Raw genomic sequence first — 23374 nt, forward strand, 5'->3', positions numbered from 1 at the left:
TTAAAAGTGACAATGGGCCCCAGTTCTCAGGTAGCCACTTTAAATCCTTTGCAGCAGAGTATGACTTTATGCACATCACGAGCAGCCCCAGGTTTCCTCAGAGCAATGGGGAGGCGGAACGCGCTGTACAAACCGTGAAAAACCTGCTAACAAAGGCGTCAGACCCATATCTTGCATTGCTGGCCTACAGAGCAACCCCTCTACGGAACGGCAATAGCCCGGCCGAGCTGTTGATGGGGCGCCGCCTCCGCACTACAGTTCCTGCCCTTCCAACCCTGCTGAATCCAGTTTTGCCTGGCTACAACGCGCTGGGGGCCAAAGAAAGGGAGAAGAGGTGGAACGACGCAAGATCCTTCGACAAGAGGCACGGAGCGAGAAATCTGGAGCCACTAGTACCTGGGGAGGATGTGTGGATCACCGATGCACGAGTCCAGGGCAAAGTGCTATCTACACACAATACCCCTCGCTCTTATATCGTCCAGGTGCCTCAGGGCACACTGAGGAGGAACCGGCAGCACTTGGTGCCGCTGCAGACCTACAGTGGGGTAGTCGACGCTGATGAGCCACCGGTGGGAGAAGATACACCTACACCAGAGCCAGCTCCACCAGTGACAACATCGCCCAGCAGAGAGGGCCCCACCACAGAGACTTGTGGGAGAGAGGTTAGAAAGCCGAAGAGACTTGATTGGTGATTTATTGATCTGTTTTCTACAGTAAAGAAAAAGAGAGTGAAATCTGATTGTGAAATTGTTCTGTAAACCTGGTACATTTACCTGAAACCCTGAGTGAGTAAGTTTTGAAGAACACAGCCTGCTAAAGTAATAGTTCACAGTGTGGTAACGCGGGAGTTATTTTATTTCTATTTTGCATGCTTGAATCAGGGACAGGTCTTCCAGCAAAAGGGCAGAATAAACCCCTTAAGACCTGCAGAGACAAAGGTAGTCCACCCTTTGTTCTCAAAGAAAGGGAGATGTGGTATTATGGGAATAGAAACATAGAAACATAGAAAATAGTTGCAGGAGTAGGCCATTCGGCCCTTCGAGCCTGCACCGCCATTCAATATGATCATGGCTGATCATCCAACTCAGTATCCCGTACCTGCCTTCTCTCCATACCCTCTGATCCCCTTAGCCACAAGGGCCACATCTAACTCCCTCTTAAATATAGCCAATGAACTGGCCTCGACTACCCTCTGTGGCAGAAAGTTCCAGAGATTCACCACTCTCTGTGTGAAAAAAGTTCTTCTCATCTCAGTTTTAAAGGATTTCCCCCTTATCCTTAAGCTGTGACCCCTTGTCCTGGACTTCCCCAACATTGGGAGCAATCTTCCTGCATCTAGCCTGTCCAACCCCTTAAGAATTGTGTAAGTTTCTATAAGATCCCCTCTCAATCTCCTAAATTCTAGAGAGTATAAACCGAGTCTATCCAGCCTTTCTTCATAAGACAGTCCTGACATCCCAGGAATCAGTCTGGTGAACCTTCTCTGTACTCCCTCTATGGCAATAATGTCCTTCCTCAGATTTGGAGACCAAAACTGTACATCCCAGGAATCAGTCTGGTGAACCTTCTCTGCACTCCCTCTATGGCAATAATGTCCTTCCTCAGATTTGGAGACCAAAACTGTACGCAATACTCCAGGTGTAGTCTCACCAAGACCCTGTACAACTGCAGTAGAACCTCCCTGCTCCTATACTCAAATCCTTTTGCTATGAAAGCTAACATACCATTCGCTTTCTTCACTGCCTGCTGCACCTGCATGCCTACCTTCAATGATTGGTGTACCATGACACCCAGGTCTCGCTGCATCTCCCCTTTTCCTAGTCGGCCACCATTTAGATAATAGTCTGCTTTCCTGTTTTTGCCACCAAAATGGATATCCTCACATTTATCCACATTATACTGCATCTGCCAATAATAGTGTAAGGAGTGCCTTTATTTTGTGGTGGCCGGATGTGACGTGGGACCTGGGGGTGGGGGTGAGGAGATGCCCAGGCAGGCACACGAGCCTGCGGCTGCTGTACAGAGCTGCTAAATAAAGACAGGCTCGTTGTACGAGCCTTATTATAAGAATAACTCGACACATACGACATCTGGTTTTTCCTTCCTACTGTCTATGAATTGCTTAAAGTCTTGCCCATTGGCTAACAAGCTTCTTGCATTCCATTGTAGGATTAACATTAATATCATCAACCCACACATGTTGACCCTTGGCTGGCCTGGATACTGAGACCATCATGTATTTCCTCCCACTTCAATCCTGCCATGCCCTGCGTTTGGACTGTTCGACCTGCTGCCCTCTGGAAGGCGCTATAGGTGCATCAAATCCAGGACAAATAGACTCAGGAATAGTTGTTTTCTGAAAGTCATAACTACTCTTAATTCACACATGCACTGACTTCACAGCCCAACACCCGGACTTCCATCTATTCTATCCACGTACTGGAATTTGGAACTGTAATGTGTATTGTAACTGTAATTTTTAATATTTTTAAAAAACATTTTTAATATTTAATATAATCTTTAAACATCTGCCTAAGAATACTGCCTATTCATCCTTCACCATTTTGCCTTTATAGATATGTATATAGCGCCGCAGAATTGTGCACCTTGTACAACCATTGTTATATGGTTATATGGTTATAAATATAACCAGGTTTATCTTTTCTTTCCATATACTCTTTTCCTTTTCTTTTATTGTCTCCATTATGCCCACATCTTGCTCCCTCCGGATCCTTCTTTCATTCATCTGTTTTGTAGGGTCAGCCCTCTTTGCTGCCTCTGCATAGGAGACCTTTTCCTTCACTCTTATGTTTTGTACTTCAGCTTTGCGTTTCATCACCTCACAGCCCCAGTAAGCCACACTATGCTCTCCTCCACAATTACAGCACTTTGGTCTGACCCCCTCTCCACACTGACCATATTCATGGTCCCCACTACACCTTGCGCATTTCCTCGCCCCCTTGCACATTTTAGCTACATGCCCAAATTTCTGACATTTGAAGCACCTCGTTGGTTTGGGTATATACTCTCTTACGCTATTTTATTTCTATTTTGCATGCTTGAATCAGGGACAGGTCTTCCAGCAGACTGATTCCTGGGATGTCAGGACTGTCTTATATGGGATCTCCAAATCTGAGGAAGGACATTATTGCCATAGAGGGAGTGCAGAGACGGTTCACCAGGCTGATTCCTGGAATGTCAGGACTGTCTTATGAAGAAAGACTGGATAGACTTGGTTTATACTCTCTAGAATTTAGGAGATTGAGAGGGGATCTTATAGAAACTTACAAAGTTCTTAAGGGGTTGGACAGGCTGGATGCAGGAAGATTGCTCCCGATGTTGGGGAAGTCCAGAACAAGGGTCACAGCTTAAGGATAAGGGGGAAATCCTTTAAAACCGATGAATCCAAAATGGACCGCATTTGGACGGGATTCTGTCTTGAATTCGACCAGAACTGACTCAGTTTCCTCTTTCTTTGCTCCTTTGGTCATCCTTTTGGCATTCATTATTAATTCACATCTCTTCCTCAGTTCCTGAACCAGTTCACTCGTATTAACTTTGAGAGAGACTCCATAGATAACCCCTTTACACCCTGCCCTCCTCAGTTCTCCCACTCTCACTACTTTGATTATTTTGGTTTTGTCAATCTTGGTTCATTTCCATTGCCTTTTCAACTTGAGCCTCACTGTTGCACCCTATTAGCACGTTTCCACCCTCCAGCACTCTTGCGTACTTTACTTCCCCAACCTGGGCTCTGATTATTTTTGCCAGCTTCAATGGCTCCATCTTCTTTACTCCTCCTTCTCCTTCAAACCTCACCACTACATTTAACGAAATTTCCTTGTCTTCACTCTCCGATCCACCAGTATTGTTTTTCCTTCTTTTACGGCTGCTCTTCCTGGGACTACCCCGTGTTCCCACGGTTTCCCACTCCTCCTTCTCAACACTTTCTTCATTATCCTCTCCTCCACTGGCCTCCATACCACTAGACCCACTCTCTCCTATCATTTTGTAACAGCAGGGAATAGTGCCAGAGCACCGTTTACCGGACCTATACAGGCCATCGGCCGATACCCCGATACAATATCTCCCTACTTCTCCCAATCCAACTCCGAAAACCCCTTCGCCCCATTTTCACCCCTCTGACTCGCTTCTCTCCTCCCACTCGGGCTAGAGCCAATGAGTCAGTCTGATCTCCTCCTGCTGTTGCTCCCAAATCTACAGCAGTTCTGAGTAAAGTCTGCCTGTGCTTGGCTTCTACTTTTCAACTGTTTTCACCCCTCTGACTCACTTCTCTCCTCCCACTCGGGCTAGAGCCAATCAGTCTGATCTCTTGCTAATCTCCTCCTGCTGTTGCTCCCAAATCTACAGCAGTTCTGAGTCAATCTACAGCAGTTCTGAGTCTCCAGAGTGCTCAGTGCTGGAGTAACTCAGCGGGTCAGGCAGCATCTGTGGAGAACATGGTTGGTACGGTGACGCAGTGGTAATGTTGCTGCCTCACAGTCTGACGTACAGGTTTGTAGGTTAATTGGCTTCTGTAACTTGTAAATTGTCCCTAGTGTGTGTAGGAGAGTGCTGGAGTATGGGGTGATTGCTGGCCGGCACTGTCTCAGGGGGCCGAAAGGCCTCAGTATATCTAAAGTCTAAAGGATAGGTGATGTTTTGAGTTTTAGTCCGAATTACAGTTGAAGAAGGTTCCCGACCCAAAACGTCACCTATCCATGTTCTCCACAGATGCTGCCTGACCCGCTGAGTTACTCCAGCACTCTGTGAAACGTCACCTATCCATGTTATCCACAGATGCTGCCTGACCCGCTGAGTTACTCCAGTACTCTGTGTTCAACTCAAGATTCCATCATCTGCAGTTCCTTCTGTCTGTCTATCTTTGTACTTGAGATTGGCGATTATATTCATGTATAGTAGTCTAGTGATGTATAATGTTTTATTATTAATATTTAATGTGTCATTCCTAACTGTCACTGTATGTCATGTTGTCACTTGCGGGCAGAGCACCAAGGTAAATTCCTTGTATGTGAATACCTGGTCAATAAACCTATTCATAGTCTATCTATCTATCTATCTATCTATCTATCTATCTATCTATCTATCTATCTATCTATCTATCTATCTATCCTATTACTAACATTTTTATCTTGACCACTTCCGGTCTGCGTTGTTTTTAAATTTGCACAAAAACGGTACCATTTATCGCTAGGATTTTTTCGCTACCGTACTCACCGTTGTCCTCTGCTCCAAGCGCACCAGGTTCTGTTCCGATCGGTGGAAGATTAGAAAGGTTATGACGGTTTATAAAAATCGTGAGATGAGCAGGTTGGTCTTCTCGCCTGTCAGTCACCATGAAAGTAACGCCCCTTCCGGGGGCGAGGAGAATAAAGCCCCGGAGGCCGGGCATGTGTCAGTCAGCCCGGAAACCGTGAGTGAGAGTTGAGTCCAGAACTGTGAGTCCACAGGCCGTTAGTGAGTGAACTGTGAGTCCACAAACCATGAGTGAGTGAACTGTGAGTCCAGAAGGCTCACCACTCCCGCCCACCCCCCCCCCCCCCCATCCCACTCCCCGCACCCCCCCCCCCCCAGTGGCAGACCATTGCAGCGGCAGGCCACGGCAGCAGTAGGCTATGGCAGTGCTTCCCCCCCCCCCCCGAAGCCTCCCCGTCACCCTGCAGGACTAGCCCCCCCATTTGTCCCCCAATGTCCATACTAGCCCTCTGGAAAACAGTCCCTTCGGCCCACAACAACCATACTAGCCTGAAGCCAACCCCCTCTCTTGGCAGCAGGACTCTCCCCCCCTCCCCCACCGGCCCCCGACAGCCCCCCGCCTCAAGCCGTGCCCCTCCCCCGGCTGCAGAACGCAACAAGAGACGCAACAAGAGAAAGAATGGACGGAATAAATCTCCTCTTTAACATTTAAATTGTTGTTATACTTTAAGATTTATTCACATTTTAAGCTTTAATAAATCCGTTTCCCATGTGCCGTGCGGGTCGGATTCACCTGCGCAGTAATACCTGCGTGTTCTACGTCACAATGGGAACCCAAGAGTGGATGGGGTGGCGGAGGTTGAGGGGGGGGGGGGGGGGGGGGGGGATGGAGTGCGTGTGGGGGGGGGGGGGGGGGGTGGGGGGGAGGGGGGGGTGGGGGAGGTTGGGAGGGTAGGAAGGTGGGGGATCAGGGGCGTCACAACAGGAACCCGTCAGCCGCGCCTGCGCAGTTGGGGGCTATGGGTGAGTGGTGGAATATTGGAATTGGTGGAGAGGTGAGATATTGCGTTGGGGGACCAGCCCTCCTGTGTGAGAATGGGACCCAACGGGTCCCACTTAGTCTATTTCATAATAATAATAATAATAATAATAATAATAATAATCGTATAGCACAGAAACAGGCCCTTTGGCCCAAATTACCCGAACACATTTCTTTTTATAAAAAACACAGTTAGGAAACGTTAGTTTGCAAGTTAGGAAACCCTCAGCAATAAATGAATCATCAGTCACGTAATGCAGAGAAAAATAAGTGAATGCAACTCAAATAAAGGGGGTACATTCAGTAGATATTGACGGAAAAAGTGTTTTCGAGTCATGGAGTGATACAGCCTGGAAACAGGTCCTTTGGCCCAACGTACCCGCACCGGCCAACAATGCCCCATCTACACTAGTCCCACCTGCCTGCCCCTGGCCCATGTTCCTCCAAACATGTCCTATCCATGTACTTGTACAAGTGTTTCTTAAACACGTTCTTTCATAGAAACATAGACAATAGGTGCAGTAGTAGGCCATTCGGCCCTTCAAGCCTGCACCGCCATTCGATATGATCATGGCTGATCATCTAACTCAGTATCCCGTACCTGCCTTCTCTCCATACCCCCTGATCCCTTTAGCCACAAGGGCCACATCTAACTCCCTCTTAAATGTAGCCAATGAACTGTGGCCTCAACTACCTTCTGTGGCAGAGAATTCCACAGATTCACCACTCTCTGTCTAAAAAATGATTTTCTCATCTTGGTCCTAAAAGACTTCCCCCTTCTCCTTAAACTGTGACCCCTAGTTCTGGACTTCCCCAACATCGGGAATAATCTTCCTGCATCTGGCCTGTCCAACCCCTTAAGAATTTTGTAAGTTTCTATAAGATCCCCCCCTCAATCTTCTAAATTCTAGCGAGTACAAGCCGAGTCTAACCAGAAGAAGGGTCTCGAACCGAAACGTCGCCTATTCCTTCACTCCATAAATGCTGCCTCACCCGCTGAGTTTCTCCAGCATTTTTGTCAACCTTCGATTTTCCCGGCATCTGCAGTTCTTTCTTAAACAGGATAATTCCCGGGATGGCGGGACTGTCATATGCTGAGAGAATGGAGTAGCTGGGCTTGTGCACTCTGTGGTTTAGAAGGATGAGAGGGTATCTTATTGAAACATATAAGATTATTAAGGGTTTGGACACGCTAGAGGCAGGAAACATGTTCCCGATGTTGGGGGGAGTCCAGAACCAGGGGTCACAGTTTAGGAATAAGGGGTAAGCCATTTAGAACGGAGACGAGGAAACACTTTTTTCACACAGAGAGTTGTGAGTCTTGTGGAATTCTCTGCCTCAGAGGGCGGTGGAGGCCGGTTCTCTAGATACTTTCAAGAGAGAGCTAGATAGGGCTCTTAAAAATAACAGTCAGGGGATATGGGGAGAAGGCAGGAACGGGGTACTGATTGTGGATGATCAGCCATGATCACATTGAATGGCGGTGCTGGCTCGAAGGGCCGAATGGCCTGCATCTATTGTCTATTATAGGAACATAGAAAAATAGAAAATAGGTGCAGGAGGAGGCCATTCGGCCCTTCGAGCCAGCACCGCCATTCATTGTGATCATGGCTGATCGTCCCCAATCAATAACCCATGCCTGCCTTCTCCCCATATCCCTTGACTCCACTAGCCCCTAGAGCTCTATCTAACTCTCCCTTAAATCCATCCAGTGACTTGGCCTCCACTGCCCTCTGTGGCAGGGAATTCCACAAATCCACGACTCTCTGGGTGAAAAAGTTTTTCTCACCTCAGTCTTAAATGACCTCCCCTTCATTCTAAGACTGTGTGGCCCCTGGTTCTGGACTCGCCCAACATTGGGAACATTTTCCCTGCATCCGGCTTGTCCAGTCCTTTTATAATTTTATATGTTTCTATTGTCATTTGTTTTTATATATTATCTATTGTGTATTGCCGTGCCGCCCTCTCGGAGGTGGTTGGATGTGCACTCATCCAGGAAAAGGTTCGAGAGTCCTGTCTCGCTCCTGAGTTCTCCCTCGTGGGGGTTTTGGGTCAGCAGGGGGTGGTGGCTTGAGGCTGGGTCCCAGTCCGTGAGTGGAGGTGCCTGGCCCTCTGTAGTCCCTGGACCTTTGACCGGCGAGGTCTAGGAGCCGGGCATGGCCGCGGCTGGCGGTGGGACCTCTCCACCCTGCAGGCTGTAGACCCTGAGCGCCGTGTTGGAGGTGGGCGGGCGTGGGGATGGGCGGGCCCGGCAGCTCAGGAGGTGGAGGAACTCTCTGCGGAAGGGCCTGCTGACCACGCAGTACAGGAGGAAGTTGATGGCGGAGTTGAGCCACTGCAGCATGATGGCCAGGTCGGCAAACAGGTTGATGGGCTGGCGGTAGTCGTTGCGGTCGTGGCCGGGGTGGTTGTAGACGGTGCGCAGGATGCAGTAGGTGACGAAGCGCGGGAGCGTGAGGAGCACGAAGGTGAAGGAGACGGCGAAGAGGATGAGGATGGACTTCCTGGCCAGGCTGCGGGTGGTCACTCCGTTGATGGACTTCAGCTGCTCCTTGGTGAACATACTGGACGCGGCGTACAGCTGCTGCCCGATCAGCACATTGAAGAGGATGAGCAGGACGTAGGGGACGCCTCCGGACACCAGCGTGTGGAACCACACCACGGCGGTGGAGAAGAACGTGTGCTCGTACACGCAGGCCGGGACTTCCTCCACTCCACGGTCGGGCAAGGTGGAGTTCTGGAGCTTGGAGCTGTAGATCCAGTAGGCGGGGAGGGCCAACAGGTGGGAGACCAGCGTGAGGGCTACGATGACCCGGACAGTCACCGTGCTCTGGGTGCAGGGCCGCCGGGAGCGGGTGGTCCTCAGCACCAGGTAGCGCTCCACGGTGAAGACGATCACCGTCCAGGTGGAGGTGAAGACCGAGCCGTACTCCAGCACCGTCAGGAGGCCGCACCACGGCGCGCTGTTCCAGAACGGGCTGGGGTCCAGCCACACCAGGGTCAGGTCAATCAGGGCCCCCCAGAACAGGCAGAGCGTGTCAGCGACGGCCAGAGCCATCAGATACAGGCGGGCCACCAGCGACATGCCGCATCTCCTGCTGTACATTGTGTAGATGGTGAGGAGGTTAGCTGTAGGGACAGAGAGAGGAGAGTTAGACACACAGCACAGGAACTGGCCCTTCAGCCCATCTAGTCAATGCCAACCATCCATTGACATTAGTGACAGCACAGAAACAGGCCCTTCAGCCCATCTAGTCAATGCCAACCATCCATTCACATTAGTGACAGCACAGGAACTGGCCCTTCAGCCCATCTAGTCCATGCCAACCAACCATTCACATTAATGCACGAATTTAGTTTAGTTTAGAGACACAGCACAGAAACAGGCCCTTCAGCCCATCTAGTCCACGCCAGCCATCCATTCACATTGGTGACACTGCACAGAAACAGGCCCTTCAGCCCATCTAGTCCACGCCAACCATCCATTCACATTGACACATGAGTTTAGTTTAGGACACAGCACAGAAACAGGCCCTTCAGCCCATCTAGTCAATGCCAACCATCCATTCACATTAATACATGAGTTTAGTGACACGGCACAGAAACAGGCCCTTCAGCCCATCTAGTCAATGCCAACCATCCATTCACATTAATACATGAGTTTAGTGACACGGCACAGAAACAGGCCCTTCAGCCCATCTAGTCAATGCCAACCATCCATTCACATTAATGCATGAATTTAGTTTAGTTTAGAGACACAGCACAGAAACAGGCCATTCAGCCCATCTAGTCCACGCCAACAGGATTCTTCCCATCTCCAACCCTTTCAGCTTTCCGCAGAGACCGCTCCCTCCGTAACTCCCTGGTCAACTCTTCCCTTCCCACCCAAACCACCCCCTCCCCTGGTACTTTCCCTTGTAACCGCAGGAAATGCTACACTTGTCCCTTTACCTCCCCCCTCAACTCCATCCAAGGACCCAAGCAGTCTTTCCAGGTGCTGGCAGAGGTTCACCTGCACCTTCTCCAACCTCATCTATTGCATCCGCTGCTCTAGGTGTCAGCTGCTCTACATCGGTGAGACCAAGCGTAGGCTTGGCGATCGCTTCGCCCAAAACCTCCGCTCGGTTCGCATTAACCAACCTGATCTCCCGGTGGCTCAGCACTTCAACTCCCCCTCCCATTCCCAATCCGACCTTTCTGTCCTGGGCCTCCTCCATGGCCAGAGTGAGTCCCACCGCAAATTGGAGGAGCAGCACCTCATATTTTGCTTGGGTAGTTTACACCCCAGTGGTATGAACATTGACTTCTCCAATTTCAGGTAGTCCCTGCTTTTTCCCTCCTTCCCCTCCCCTTCCCAGCTCTCCCACCAGTCTTACTGTCTCCGACTACATTAATCTTTGTCCTGCTCCCTCCCCTGGCATCAGTCTGAAGAAGGGTCTCGACCCAAAACATCGCCCATTCCTTCTCTCTAGAGATGCTGCCTGACCCGCTGAGTTACTCCAGCATTTTGTGTCTACCTTCAATTTAAACCAGCATCTGCAGTTCCTTCCTACATATTTAGTCCACACCAACCATCTAGTTACATTAATACATGAGTTTAGTTTAGTTTAGAGACACAGCACGGAAACAGGCCCTTCGGCCCACCAAGTCCGTGCTGACCAACGATCCCTGTACACGAACACTACACTACACACACTAGGGACAATTTACAATTTGACCAAGCCAATTAACCTACAAACCTGTACGTCTTTGGAGTGTGGGAGGAAACCGGAGCACCCGGAGAAAACCCACGCAGGTCACGGGGAGAAGGTACAAACTCCATACAGACGGCACCCGTAGTCAGGATGGAACCCGGGTCTCTGGCGCTGTGAGGCAGCAACTCTACCGCTGTACCACCATGAGTTTAGTTTAGTGTCGAGACAATACACAATAGACAATAGGTGCAGGAGTAGGCCATTCGGCCCTTCGAGCCAGCACCGCCATTCAATGTGATCATGGCTGATCATCCCCAATCAGTACCCCGTTCCTGCCTTCTCCCCATATCCCCTGACTCCGCTATCTTTAAGAGCCCTATCTAGCTCTCTCTTGAAAGGTTCCAGAGAACCGGCCTCCACCGCCCTCTGAGGCAGAGAATTCCACAGACTCACAACTCTCTGTGGGAAAAAGTGTTTCCTCGTCTCCGTTCTAAATGGCTTACCCTTTATTCTTAAACTGTGTGGCCCCTGGTTCTGGACTCCCCCAACATCGGGAACATGTTTCCTGCCTCTAGCATGTCCGAACCCTTAACAATCTTATATGTTTCAATGAGAACCCCTCTCATCCTTCTAAACTCCAGAGTGTACAAGCCCAGCCGCTCCATTCTCTCAGCATATGACAGTCCCGCCATTCCGGGAATTAACCTTGTAAACCTACGCTGCACTCCCTCAATAGCAAGAATGTCCTTCCTCAAATTAGGGGACCAAAACTGCAGACAATACTCCAGGTGTGGTCTCACTAGGGCTCTGTACAACTGCAGAAGGACCTCTTTGCTCCTATACTCCACTCCTCTTGTTATAAAGGCCCTTCGGCCCGTCCAGTCTACGTCGACCATCTATTGACATTAAAGCATGAGTAACGGAGTTGTAGAGCACTTGATGGGGACGGGGGAACAATGAAGTCAGTCAGGGTATTGAGTATAGAAGTTGGGATATCATGTGTAGAAAGGAACTGCAGATGCTGGTGTATACCAAAGACAGGTACAAAGTGCTGGAGTAACTCAGCAGGTCAGGCAGCATCTGTGGAGAAAAGGGGATGGGTGACGTTTCTTCAAGTCTGAAGAAGGTGTCCCAACCTACAATGTCACCTGTCCTTTTTCTCCAGAGATGCTGCCTGACCCATTGAGTTACTCCAGAACTTTGTGCCTGTCTTTCGGACACAGTTTATATCAGACATTGGTGGGGGTCACACTTGGAGTCTTGTGTTCAGTTTTGGTCGCCCTGCTGTGGTGGAAGCGGGAACAGGGAAGATTTACGAGGATGTTGCCACGATCCGAGGGCCTGAGCTACAGGGAGGGGTTGAGCAGGCTGGGACTTTATTCCTTGGAGCGCAGGAGGATGAGGGGTGATCTTATAGAGGTGGACAAAGTCATGAGAGGAAGAGACAGGAAGGCAGATTATTATCTAAATGGTGTCAAGTTGTGAAAAGGGGAAGTACAACGGGATCTGGGGGTCCTTGTACATCAGTCAATGTAAGTAAGCATACGGGTACAGCAGGCAGTGAAGAAAGCAAATGGCATGTTGACCTTTGTAACAAGAGGAGTGGAGTATAGGAGCAAGGAGGTCCTTCTGCAGTTGTACAGGGCCCTAGTGAGACCACACCTGGAGTATTGTGTGCAGTTTTGGTCCCCTAATTTGAGGAAAGACATTCTTGCTATTGAGGGAGTGCAGCGTAGGTTTACAAGGTTAATTCCCGGGATGGCGGGACTGTCATATGCTGAGAGAATGGAGCGGCTGGGCTTGTACACTCTGGAGTTTAGAAGGATGAGAGGGTATCTTATTGAAACATATAAGATTATTAAGGGATTGGACACGCTAGAGGCAGGAAACATGTTCCCGATGACACCTGTACTAATCACAAATCTGTTAATCTCTGCCTATGGCCAGTGAAATTCCTTGTATGTTGCAAAACATACTTGGCGAATAAAATCTGATCCTGATTAAAAATATCCACTGACTTGGCCTCCACAGCCGTCTGTGGCAATGAATTCCACAGATTCACCACCCTCTGACTAAAGAAATTCCTCCCCAAATCCTTTCTAAAGGTACACCCTTTATTCTGAGGCTGTGCCCTCTGGTCCTAGACTCTTCCACTAGAGGAAACATCCTCTCCACATCCACTCTCTCCAAGTTATTCACTATTTACGATGTGGTGTGAATTTGCAGACAACTTCATCAGACGGATGGAACTTTTTAAGAATAAGAATAGAATAAGAAGAATAAGAATAGGTTTATTGGCCAACTATTCACATACAAGGAATTTGCCTTGGTGCTCCGCCCACAAGTGGCAATGATATACCGTGACAACTTTTTATGTTTAAAGTTTTGATGCCAATGTAAAAAATCTTTCATTCAGTAGGAAGGAACTGCAGATGCTGGTTTACACCGAAGACAGACGCAAAAAGCTGGAGTAACTCAGCGGGTGAGGCAGCATCTCTGGAGAGAAGGAAACATAGAAACATAGAAACATAGAAATTAGGTGCAGGAGTAGGCCATTCGGCCCTTCGAGCCTGCACCGCCATTCAATATGATCATGGCTGATCATCCAACTCAGTATCCCTTACCTGCCTTCTCTCCATACCCCCTGATCCCCTTAGCCACAAAGGCCACATCTAACTCCCTCTTAAATATAGCCAATGAACTGGCCTCAACTACACTCTGTGGCAGAGAGTTCCAGAGATTCACCACTCTCTGTGTGAAAAAAAGTTCTTCTCATCTCGGTTTTAAAGGATTTCCCCTTATCCTTAAGCTGTGACCCCTTGTCCTGGACTTCCCCAACATCGGAAACAATCTTCCTGCATCTAGCCTGTCCAACCCCTTAAGAATTTTGTAAGTTTCTATAAGATCCCCTCTCAATCTCCTAAATTCTAGAGAGTATAAACCAAGTCTATCCAGTCTTTCTTCATAAGACAGTCCTGCCATCCCAGGAATCAGTCTGGTGAACCGTCTCTGCACTCCCTCTATGGCAATAATGTCCTTCCTCAGATTTGGAGACCAAAACTGTACGCAATACTCCAGGTGTGGTCTCACCAAGACCCTGTACAACTGCAGTAGTACCTCCCTGCTCCTATACTCAAATCCTTTTGCAATGAAAGCTAACATACCATTTGCTTTCTTTACTGCCTGCTGCACCTGCATGCCTACCTGCAATGACTGGTGTACCATGACACCCAGGTCTCGCTGCATCTCCCCCTTTCCCAATCGGCCACCATTTAGATAATAGTCTGCTTTCCCGTTTTTGCCACCAAAATGGATAACCTCACAATTATCCACATTATACTGCATCTGCCAAACATTTGCCCACTCACCCAGCCTATCCAAGTCACCTTGCAGTCTCCTAGCATCCTCCTCACAGCTAACACTGCCCCCCAGCTTAGTGTCATCCGCAAACTTGGAGATATTGCCTTCAATTCCCTCATCCAGATCATTAATATATATTGTAAATAGCTGCGGTCCCAGCACTGAGCCTTGTGGTACCCCACTAGTCACTGCCTGCCATTGTGAAAAGGACCCGTTTACTCCTGCTCTTTGCTTCCTGTTTGCCAGACAGTTCTCTATCCACATCATAGGTGATGTTTCGGGTCGAGACCCTTCTTCAGACTGAGAGTCGGGGGACACAGAGATATAGAACAAAGGAATGAAAGATATGCAGATGTAACAATGATAAAGGAAATATTGTTAGTTGTGGGTTGGATGAAATCAAGTTAAGGGCCCCGTCCCACTTGGCCGTCGTTTGCTCACCATTTACGCGACCTCCAAAAATGTGGTGGTCGCGTTGTGACGCACGGGTAGCGTGTGGGTAGCGCGGGGACGGGCGCATGGAGAGGCGTGGAGGAGTGTGGAGTTGCGGTATCGCACGGCGCTCCAGGATTTTGTGCTGCACGCAATCCTTCGTGCGCCACCTGCGTGATGTATCGCGTACGCACGCTGATGCATTGGGTGCGCACGCTAACGCATTGGCGTCGCACGCTGGCGTCCCGACTTCTCACGTGTATCGCGTGTTGACGCATGGTTACCTCACCGTGCACCGCCATGTGTCGCCGCGCGCCGCAGGATATTCTAATGACATCACGCGCATGATGACGCGTGATTTGTGCGCAGCATCGCACGTAACGATGCATCGACCTATTTTACATATAAGGCGCAAATGACATCCAAGTGGGACAGGCCCTTTACAAGCTATAGAACACTGTGACAATAGTCAGAGGGTGGTGAATCTGTAGGATGTGGAGGCCAAGTCATTGGATGTTTTTAAGGCAGAGATAGATAGATTCTTGATTGGTGCGGGTGTCAGGGGTTATGAGAAGAAGGCAGGAGAATGGGGTTGAGAGGGAAAGATAGATCAGCCATTATTGAATGGCGGGGTAGACTTGATGGGCTGAATGGCCTGATTTGCTGCTATCACTGAATGAAACTAACCAGGACGACAGCGAAACGACTGGGGTGGGGGAGAGACGGAGTCTGAAGAAGGGTCTCGACCCGAAACGTCACCCATTCCTGAGTCACTCCAGCTTTTAGTGTCGACCCTAATTGAGTTTAGATCATATTTCTTCTGCTTTGGAGACCAGGCAGTCGTTTATGTAATCTCAGCGTAAAAATGCCATGATCTGACTGTTCCACTGCGCATAGGATTCACTAAATTGCCAAACGCATATTATTCATCCACTGGTCAGGACAGGAAACTGTGTTAATGGAGTGGACTAATCTTGATGTATTCCTTCTGCCATAACTTCAACTACAAATCAGGTGCCAAATAGTATTTTTTTTACAAAATGACTTTGAGCCGATGGAAAATGGTCCTATTTTTAAACAGGGCTTGTCATGGTATTGGGGGTAGAGTGCTGACATGGAGAGAAAATTGGTTTGCCAGACAGGAAACAAAGAGTAGGGATTAACGGGTCACTTTCAGAATGGCAGGCAGTGACTAGTGGGGTACCGCAAGGCTCGGTGCTGGGGACCACAGCTATTTACAATATATATTAATGATTTAGATGAAGGAATTCAAAGTAACATTCGCAAATTTGCAGATGACACAAAGCTGGGTGGCAGTGTGAACTGTGAGGAGGATGCTAGGAGAATGCAGGGTGACTTGGACAGGTTGGGGGAGTGAGCAGATGCATGGCAGATGCAGTTTAATGTGGGTAAATGTGAGGTTATCCACTTTGGTAGCAAAAACAGGAAGGCAGATTATTATCTAAATTGCGTCAAGTTGGGAAAAGGGGAAGTACAACGGGATCTGGGGGTCCTTGTACATCAGTCTATGAAAGTAAGCATGCAGGAACAGCAGGCAGTGAAGAAAGCGAATGGCATGTTGGCCTTTATAACAAGAGGAGTTGAGTATAGGAGCAAAGAGGTCCTTCTGCAGTTGTACTGGGTCCTAGTGAGACCACACCTGGAGTATTGTGTGCAGTTTTGGTCTCCAAATTTGAGAAGGACATTCTTGCTATTGAGGGAGTGCAGCGTAGGTTTACAAGGTTAATTCCTGGGATGGCGGGACTGTGATATGCTGAGAGAATGGAGCAGCTGGGCTTGTACACTCTGGAATTTAGAAGGATGAGAGGATGTCTTATTGAAGCATATAAGATTATTAAGGGTTTGGACACGCTAGAGGCAGGAGACATGTTCCCGATGTTGGGGGAGTCCAGAACCAGGGGGCCACAGTTTAAGAATAAGGGGTAAGCCATTTAGAACGGAGACGAGGAAACACTTTTTCTCACAGAGAGTGGTGAGTCTGTGGAATTCTCTGCCTCAGAGGGCGGTGGAGGCCGGTTCTCTGGATACTTTCAAGAGAGCGCTAGACAGGATTCTTGAAGATAGCGGAGTCAGGGGATATGGGGAGAAGACAGGAACGGGGTACTGATTGGGGATGATCAGCCATGCACATCATCCTGCACCTATTGTCTATTGTCTATTGTCAACGGTCTAGCCGGAGAGCTGGGTGTAACGGTGGTGCAGCGGGTAGAGTTGCTGCCTCACAGCGCCAGAGACCCGGGTTCCATCCTGACTACGGGCGCTGTCTGTACGCAGTTTGTACGTTCTCCCCGTGACCTGCGTGGGTTTTCTCCGAGATCTTCGGTTTCTTCCCACACTCCAAAGACGTGCAGGTTTGTAGGTTAACTGGCTTGGTGTTATTGTAAATATACTTTAGTTTACTTCAGAGATACAGCGCGGAAACAGGCCCTTCGGCCCACCGGGACCGTACCGACCAGCGATCCCCGCACACTAACACTGTCTCATACCAGGGACAATTTTTACATGTATACCAAGCCAATTAACCTACAAACATGCACGTCTTTGGAGTGTCGAAGGAAACCCGGAGCACCCGGAGAAAACCCACGTGGTCACGGGGAGAACGTACAAACTCCGTACAGACAGCACCTGTCGTCAGGATTGAACCTAGGTCTCTGGCGCTGTGAGGCAGCAACTCTATCGCTGCGCCACCCTCATGTCCTATGTAGTCGCTAGTGTGTGTAGGACAGTGTTAGTGTGCGGGGATCGCTGGTCGGCGCAGACTCGGTGGGCCCATTACTGCGCTGTATCTCTAAACTAAACTAAATGAAAAGGCCGTCTGAAGAAGGGTCTCGACCCGAAACATCACCCATCCCTTCTCCCCAGACATGCTGCCTGACCCGTTCTGAGTTACTCCAGCACTCTGTGAAACGTCACCTATCCACGTTCTCCACAGATGCTGCCTGATCCGCTGTTCTCCAGCCACAGTCACCTATCCATGCTGCCTGACCCGCTGAGTTACTCCAGCACTCTGTGAAACGTCACCTATCCATGTTCTCCACAGATGCTGCCTGACCCGCTGAGTTACTCCAGCACTCTGTGAAACGTCACCTATCCATGTTCTCCACAGATGCTGCCTGACCCGCTGAGTTACTCCAGCACTCTGTGAAACGTCACCTATCCATGTTCTCCACAGATGCTGCCTGACCCGCTGAGCTAAGGAAATTACTCCAGCCATTCTGTGAAACGTTTCACCTATCGGCCCACGTTCCTAGCTCGACAGATGCTGCCTGACCCGCTGAGTTACTCCAGCACTCTGTGTCTATCTTTCGATCTAAACTAAAAAGGCAGTGGGTTTGTTGTGAGTGAGAATGATGTGTTGAATTCTCCGCGACGACACAGCTCACCAGTGCTGGAGTCGACCAGCGGAATGGGCCATTCATCACGATCGGAATGTGTTAATCCCCGCTCAAACAGAACACTCTGCCGCATTTGTTACAAGCCAAGGAACAAAAGGCCAAATGCAGTCGTTGAACTTTCCCAGCTTCACTGGGGGATGGATGGCTGTTCCCCGCACTGGCCCGCTTATTAAATCGTTGAAACATTCAAAATAGACGCAGGAGTAGGCCATTCGGCCCTTCGAGCCTGCACCGCCATTCAATGTGATCATGGCTGATCATCCCCAATCAGTACCCCGTTCCTGCCTTTTCCCCATATCCCTTGATTCCATTAGCCCCGAGTGCTAAATTTAATGGCCCTGTCCCACTGTACGAGTTCATTCCCGAGTTTGCCCCGATTCGAACTTGGAGATTTACGGTAATGGCCGCTCATCGATACTCGGGGCTCTCGTGGACATTTTTCAACATGTTGAAAAATCTTCACGAGTCTTCCCCTGCTTGCCTGCCGTTAGCGAGTCTTCCCGAGTACCTGCCGTTAGCGTTACGAGCCGCTAAGAGACGCCCCCGAGCTCTGACGTACCCGCTACGTTCATTCTCCGTGCTTACCATGAGTTTGATTATTTAAAAACTCGGGAGAGCTCTCGTACCGTGGGACAGGGCTATAACACTCTCTTGAAAACATCCAGTGAATCAGCCTCCACCGCCTTCTGAGGCAGAGAATTCCACAGATTCACAACTCCCTGGGTGAAAAAGTATTTCTTCATCTCAGTCCTAAATGGCCGAACCCCTTATAATTAAACAGTAACCCCCTGGTTCTGGACTCCCGCAACATCGAGGACATTTTTCCTGCAGTACGGGATGTCAGGGGTTTATGGGGAGAAGGCAGGAGAATGGGATCAAGTGGGAAAGATAGATCAGCCACGAATGAATGGCTGAGGGGATTAGATCGGGAGATGCACGCAGGTCTCCCACCCAGAGTAGGTGAGTCGAGGACAAGACTGTTGCCAACTGGTAAAACGGCCAGGGTGCAGGAAGGGGTAAAGGGCGAAACACTGGAGAGGTGGAGAATATACAATTAAGTTTCTTTAAATTAGAGAATTCAATGTTCATACAGCGAGGTTGTTTTGAACAGACTGCAGACAAAACTGGAGATCCATCAGGCAAAACTTTACAAAGACTTTGCCAGGACTAGAGGGCATGAGCTGCAGGGAGAGGTTGAGTAGGCTGGGTCTCTAATTCAATAGACAATAGACAATAGGTGCAGGAGTAGGCCATTCAGCCCTTCGAGCCAGCACCGCCATACAATGTGATCATGGCTGATCATCCCCAATCACTACCCCGTTCCTGCCTTCTCCCCTGACTCCGCTATCTTTAAGAGCCCTATCTAGCTCTCTCTTGAAAGTATCCAGAGAACCGGCCTCCACCGCCCTCTGAGGCAGAGAATTCCACAGACTCACCACTCTCTGTGTGAAAAAGTGTTTCCTCGTCTCCGTTCTAAATGGCTTACTCCTTATTCTTAAACTGTGTGGCCCCTGGTTCTGGACTCCCCCAACATCGGGAACCCATCTATGCCTCCCTGCAAGGCACAGTGGCGTTATAGCAGACTTGTTGTCTTACTGCGCCAGAGACCTGGGTTCGATCCTGACTACGGGTGCTGCCTGTACGGAGTTTGCAACGTTCTCCCCGTGAAACATATAAGATTATTAAGGGTTTGGACACGCTGGAGGCAGGAAACATGTTCCCGATGTGCTGGAGGAACTTAGCAGGTTTAGTGCAGTGTAGTTTAGTGTGGGAACAGGCCCTTCAGCCCACCGAGTCTGTGCCGACCAGCGATCCCCGCACACTGATACTATCCTACACACTGGGGACAATGTTACATTTATACCAAGCCAATTTACCTACAAACCTCTACGTCTTTTGAGTGTGGGGGGAAACCGAAGATCTCGGAGAAAACCCACGTGGGTCACGGGGAGAACGTGCAAACTCCGTACAGACAGCACCAGTAGTCAGGATGGAAGCCAGGTCTCTGGCGCTGTGAGGCAGCAACTCTACCCTCTGCGCCACCAGCTGGGTTTCTATGTTAAAGAAACCCAGCGGTATGAACATTGACTTCTCCAATTTCAGGTAGTCCCTGCTTTCTCCCTCCTTCCCCTCCCCTCCCCAGCTCCCCCCACAGCCCACTGTCTCCGCCTCTTCCTTTCTTCTTCCCAATCCACCCCCACATCAGTCCGAAGAAGGGTCTCGACCCGAAACGTCGCCTATTCCTTCGCTCCATAGATGCCTCCTCACCCGCTGAGTTCCTCCAGCATTTTTGCCTGTTCCATTGTTGTATCTCTAAGCTAAAAATCAAAACCAAGTCTCACTCTCCGTCTGATCTCCCTCTCCGTACATGGATAGGACGGGTTTGGAGGGGATATGGGCCCAACGCAGGCAGGTGGGACTAGTGTAGATGGGGCATGTTGGCCGTTGTGGGCGAGTTGGGCCGAAGGGCCTGTTTCCACATTCTATCACCTGTGACTCTAAGCTCTCGTACACCAGATTGTTGTTGGCGTAAAACACGACCCCTTGGCCCTGGTGGTGCAATGTTAGCGGCCGTATCAACTGAGCCTACCTGGAATACCAACAGCGCACAGCGATGGATAGTAGATCTTCTGCACGGTGGCAAAGGCGTGTTGCGAGTCGGAGGCCATATCTGCGGGCGGCTACCTCCGGCAAATTATTCCAGGCACCTCATTCACCTGAGAAGAACATAACTCAGTGTTAACGCCAGGTTTAATTTAGTTTAGAGGCACAGTGCGGAAACAGGCCCTTCGGCCCACCTAGTCCACGCCGACCAGCGATCCCCGCACACTCCTTCTTCTTCTTGCGTGTGGCGTGCACAGCCTAAAGGGGCTGTCCCACTGTACAAGCGAATTCAAGAGCTCTCCCGAATTTGCCCCTGATTCGAACTCGGAGATTTACGGTAATGGCCACTCGTCGGTGCTCGGGGCTCTCGTGGACATTTTTCAAACATGTTGAAAAATCTTCACCAGTCTTCCCGAGCTTACCGCGTTTCCCGAGTACCTGCCATTAGCGTTACAAACCGCCAGGAGACGTCCCCGAGCTCCGACGTACCCGCTACGTACATTCTACGTGCTTACCACGAGTTTTTCAACTCGGGAGAGCTCTTGGATGAACTCGTACAGTGGGACAGGGCCTTAAAGTTGTAAGACTATTTGATCTTCTTTGATTGTGGGCGCCGGGTTGATTGTATTCGTCGAAAACAGGGTGGACCACGTGAAGGTTGAAATCAATAGACAATAGACAATAGGTGCAGGATTAGGTCATTCGGCCCTTCGAGCCAGCACCGCCATTCAATGTGATCATGGCTGATCATCCCCAATCAGTACCCCGTTCCTGCCTTCTCCCCATATCCCCTGACTCCGCTATTTTTAAGAGCCCTATCTAGCTCTCTCATGAAAGTATCCAGAGAACCGGCCTCCACCGCCCTCTAATCTTCCACCCCCCACTCCCCGCACATTAACACTATCCTACACACACCAGGGACAATTTACAATTTTACCAAGCCAATTAACCTACAAACCTGTACAAATATGGAGTGTGGGAGGAAACCAGGAGAAAAGCCACGCAGTTACAGAGAGAAGGGCCAAACTCCGTACAGACAGCACCCGTAGTCAGGATGGAACCCGGGTCTCTGGCACTGAGGGGCACCCGCCCTGATCAACTCCAGGTGTCCCACCCCGGTCATTCCTTCTTCTCCCCGCTCCCGTCCGGCAGAAGGTACAGAAGCTTGAAAGCGTGCACCACCAGACTCAGGAACAGCTTCTTCCCCTCTGTTATCAGGCTTCTGAACGGCCCTTCCATAAGCTAGGGTACTGTCCGATTCACCTCTACCCCATTGCGGACATTGGACTTTGTCTGTGGAAATGTGTCTCTGTCTGGGGGCATGTTTTCATTGCAGTCTGACTCTCGGGCATGTTCTCACCACAACCTATTACCAGCATGGCAGAGAACAGTATCATCTTCCACTCAATGGTAGATTATATTATCAACATTACATTATTGGGTTTATGATTTACAGTAGAGCGTAGAACAGCACAGGACAGGAACAGGCCCTTCGGCCCACAATGTCTGTGCTGAGCTTGATGCCAAGACCAAATGTTATCTACCTGTACACAACCCATATCCTGCATATCCATGTTCCTATCTGAAAAACCCTCCTATTTAATTTATCTTTATGAGAAGCAATTGTACACGGAAAAATCGCTCGGCATCTACCACTATACAATTATTGTACAGCTTCATTTGTTTTCAAATGTTATCATAGCAAACACACAGTAGACAGAGGACAAAAAAAAACAACAATTAAAGAAACAAAAAATAAAATTAAAAAATAAGTTACAGAGATAGGTTGAATAAGTTAGGTCTTTATTCTCTGGAGCGCAGAAGGTTAAGGGGGGACCTGATAGAGGTTTTTAAAACGATGAGAGGGATAGACAGAGTTGATGTGGACAAGCTTTTCCCTTTGAGAATAGGGAAGATTCAAACAAGAGGACATGACTTCAGAATTAAGGGACAGAAGTTTAGGGGTAATATGAGGGGGAACTTCTTTACGCAGAGAGTGGTGGCGGTGTGGAATGAGCTCCCAGTGGAAGTGGTGGAGGCAGGTTCATTGGTATCATTTAAAAATAAATTGGATAGGCATATGGATGAGAAGGTGATGAAGCCGAGTTTTAGTTAAAAATATAAGAAGATATTAAATTGGTTTCTGGGCTAGCTTACAGCTTATATTTAGTGTCAAATTAGGCTTGCCTTAGGTTGTGGGTGTGTGTGAGATAATAAATCCTATAACATTGTCTCCCAAGTGACAGGCATAGGAGCAGCTAGAGAGATAGCTGGTCAAATCTTTGAAGTGAGATGCCATAAACCAAATGACCAATGTTTATGGGGAGGAGGCAATAAAGGAAGAGAGAAATAGCCAGTCACATCTTTGTAAACAAATGACCTATGTTTATGAGGGACCAAATGACAGAGGAAGCAGCGAACAGAGCTAGGGTGGTCTATTTGGAGATAAGGCAAATGGCCAATGTTTTTAGTATATCTTGTACCATGTAAAAAAAAAAGGTTTGATGTGATGCATTCTGTGGAAACCTTTTCCAGTACCTCTGACCATGACTAATGTCTGTGGAAGGTGTTAAGGGGACAAAAAAACCCTATTTAAGGCAATGTAATTCTGT

At 49.1% G+C, this 23374-nt stretch overlaps 1 protein-coding gene across 1 annotated transcript; it reads right to left on the reverse strand.

The window, feature by feature from the left end:
- Positions 1–8220: 8220 nt before the first annotated feature.
- LOC129694028 (probable G-protein coupled receptor 139) lies at positions 8221–23000 on the reverse strand. The gene is made up of 2 exons (XM_055630755.1): positions 20749–23000; positions 8221–9385 (listed from the first exon to the last, which is right to left on the reverse strand). The coding sequence occupies exons 1-2, from the start codon at positions 20825–20827 to the stop codon at positions 8400–8402; spliced, it is 1065 nt and encodes a 354-aa protein (XP_055486730.1). The 5' UTR covers positions 20828–23000; the 3' UTR covers positions 8221–8399.
- Positions 23001–23374: the final 374 nt, after the last annotated feature.

Source organism: Leucoraja erinacea, unplaced genomic scaffold, assembly GCF_028641065.1.
Source record: "Leucoraja erinacea ecotype New England unplaced genomic scaffold, Leri_hhj_1 Leri_522S, whole genome shotgun sequence".
Lineage (NCBI taxonomy): Eukaryota > Metazoa > Chordata > Chondrichthyes > Rajiformes > Rajidae > Leucoraja > Leucoraja erinaceus.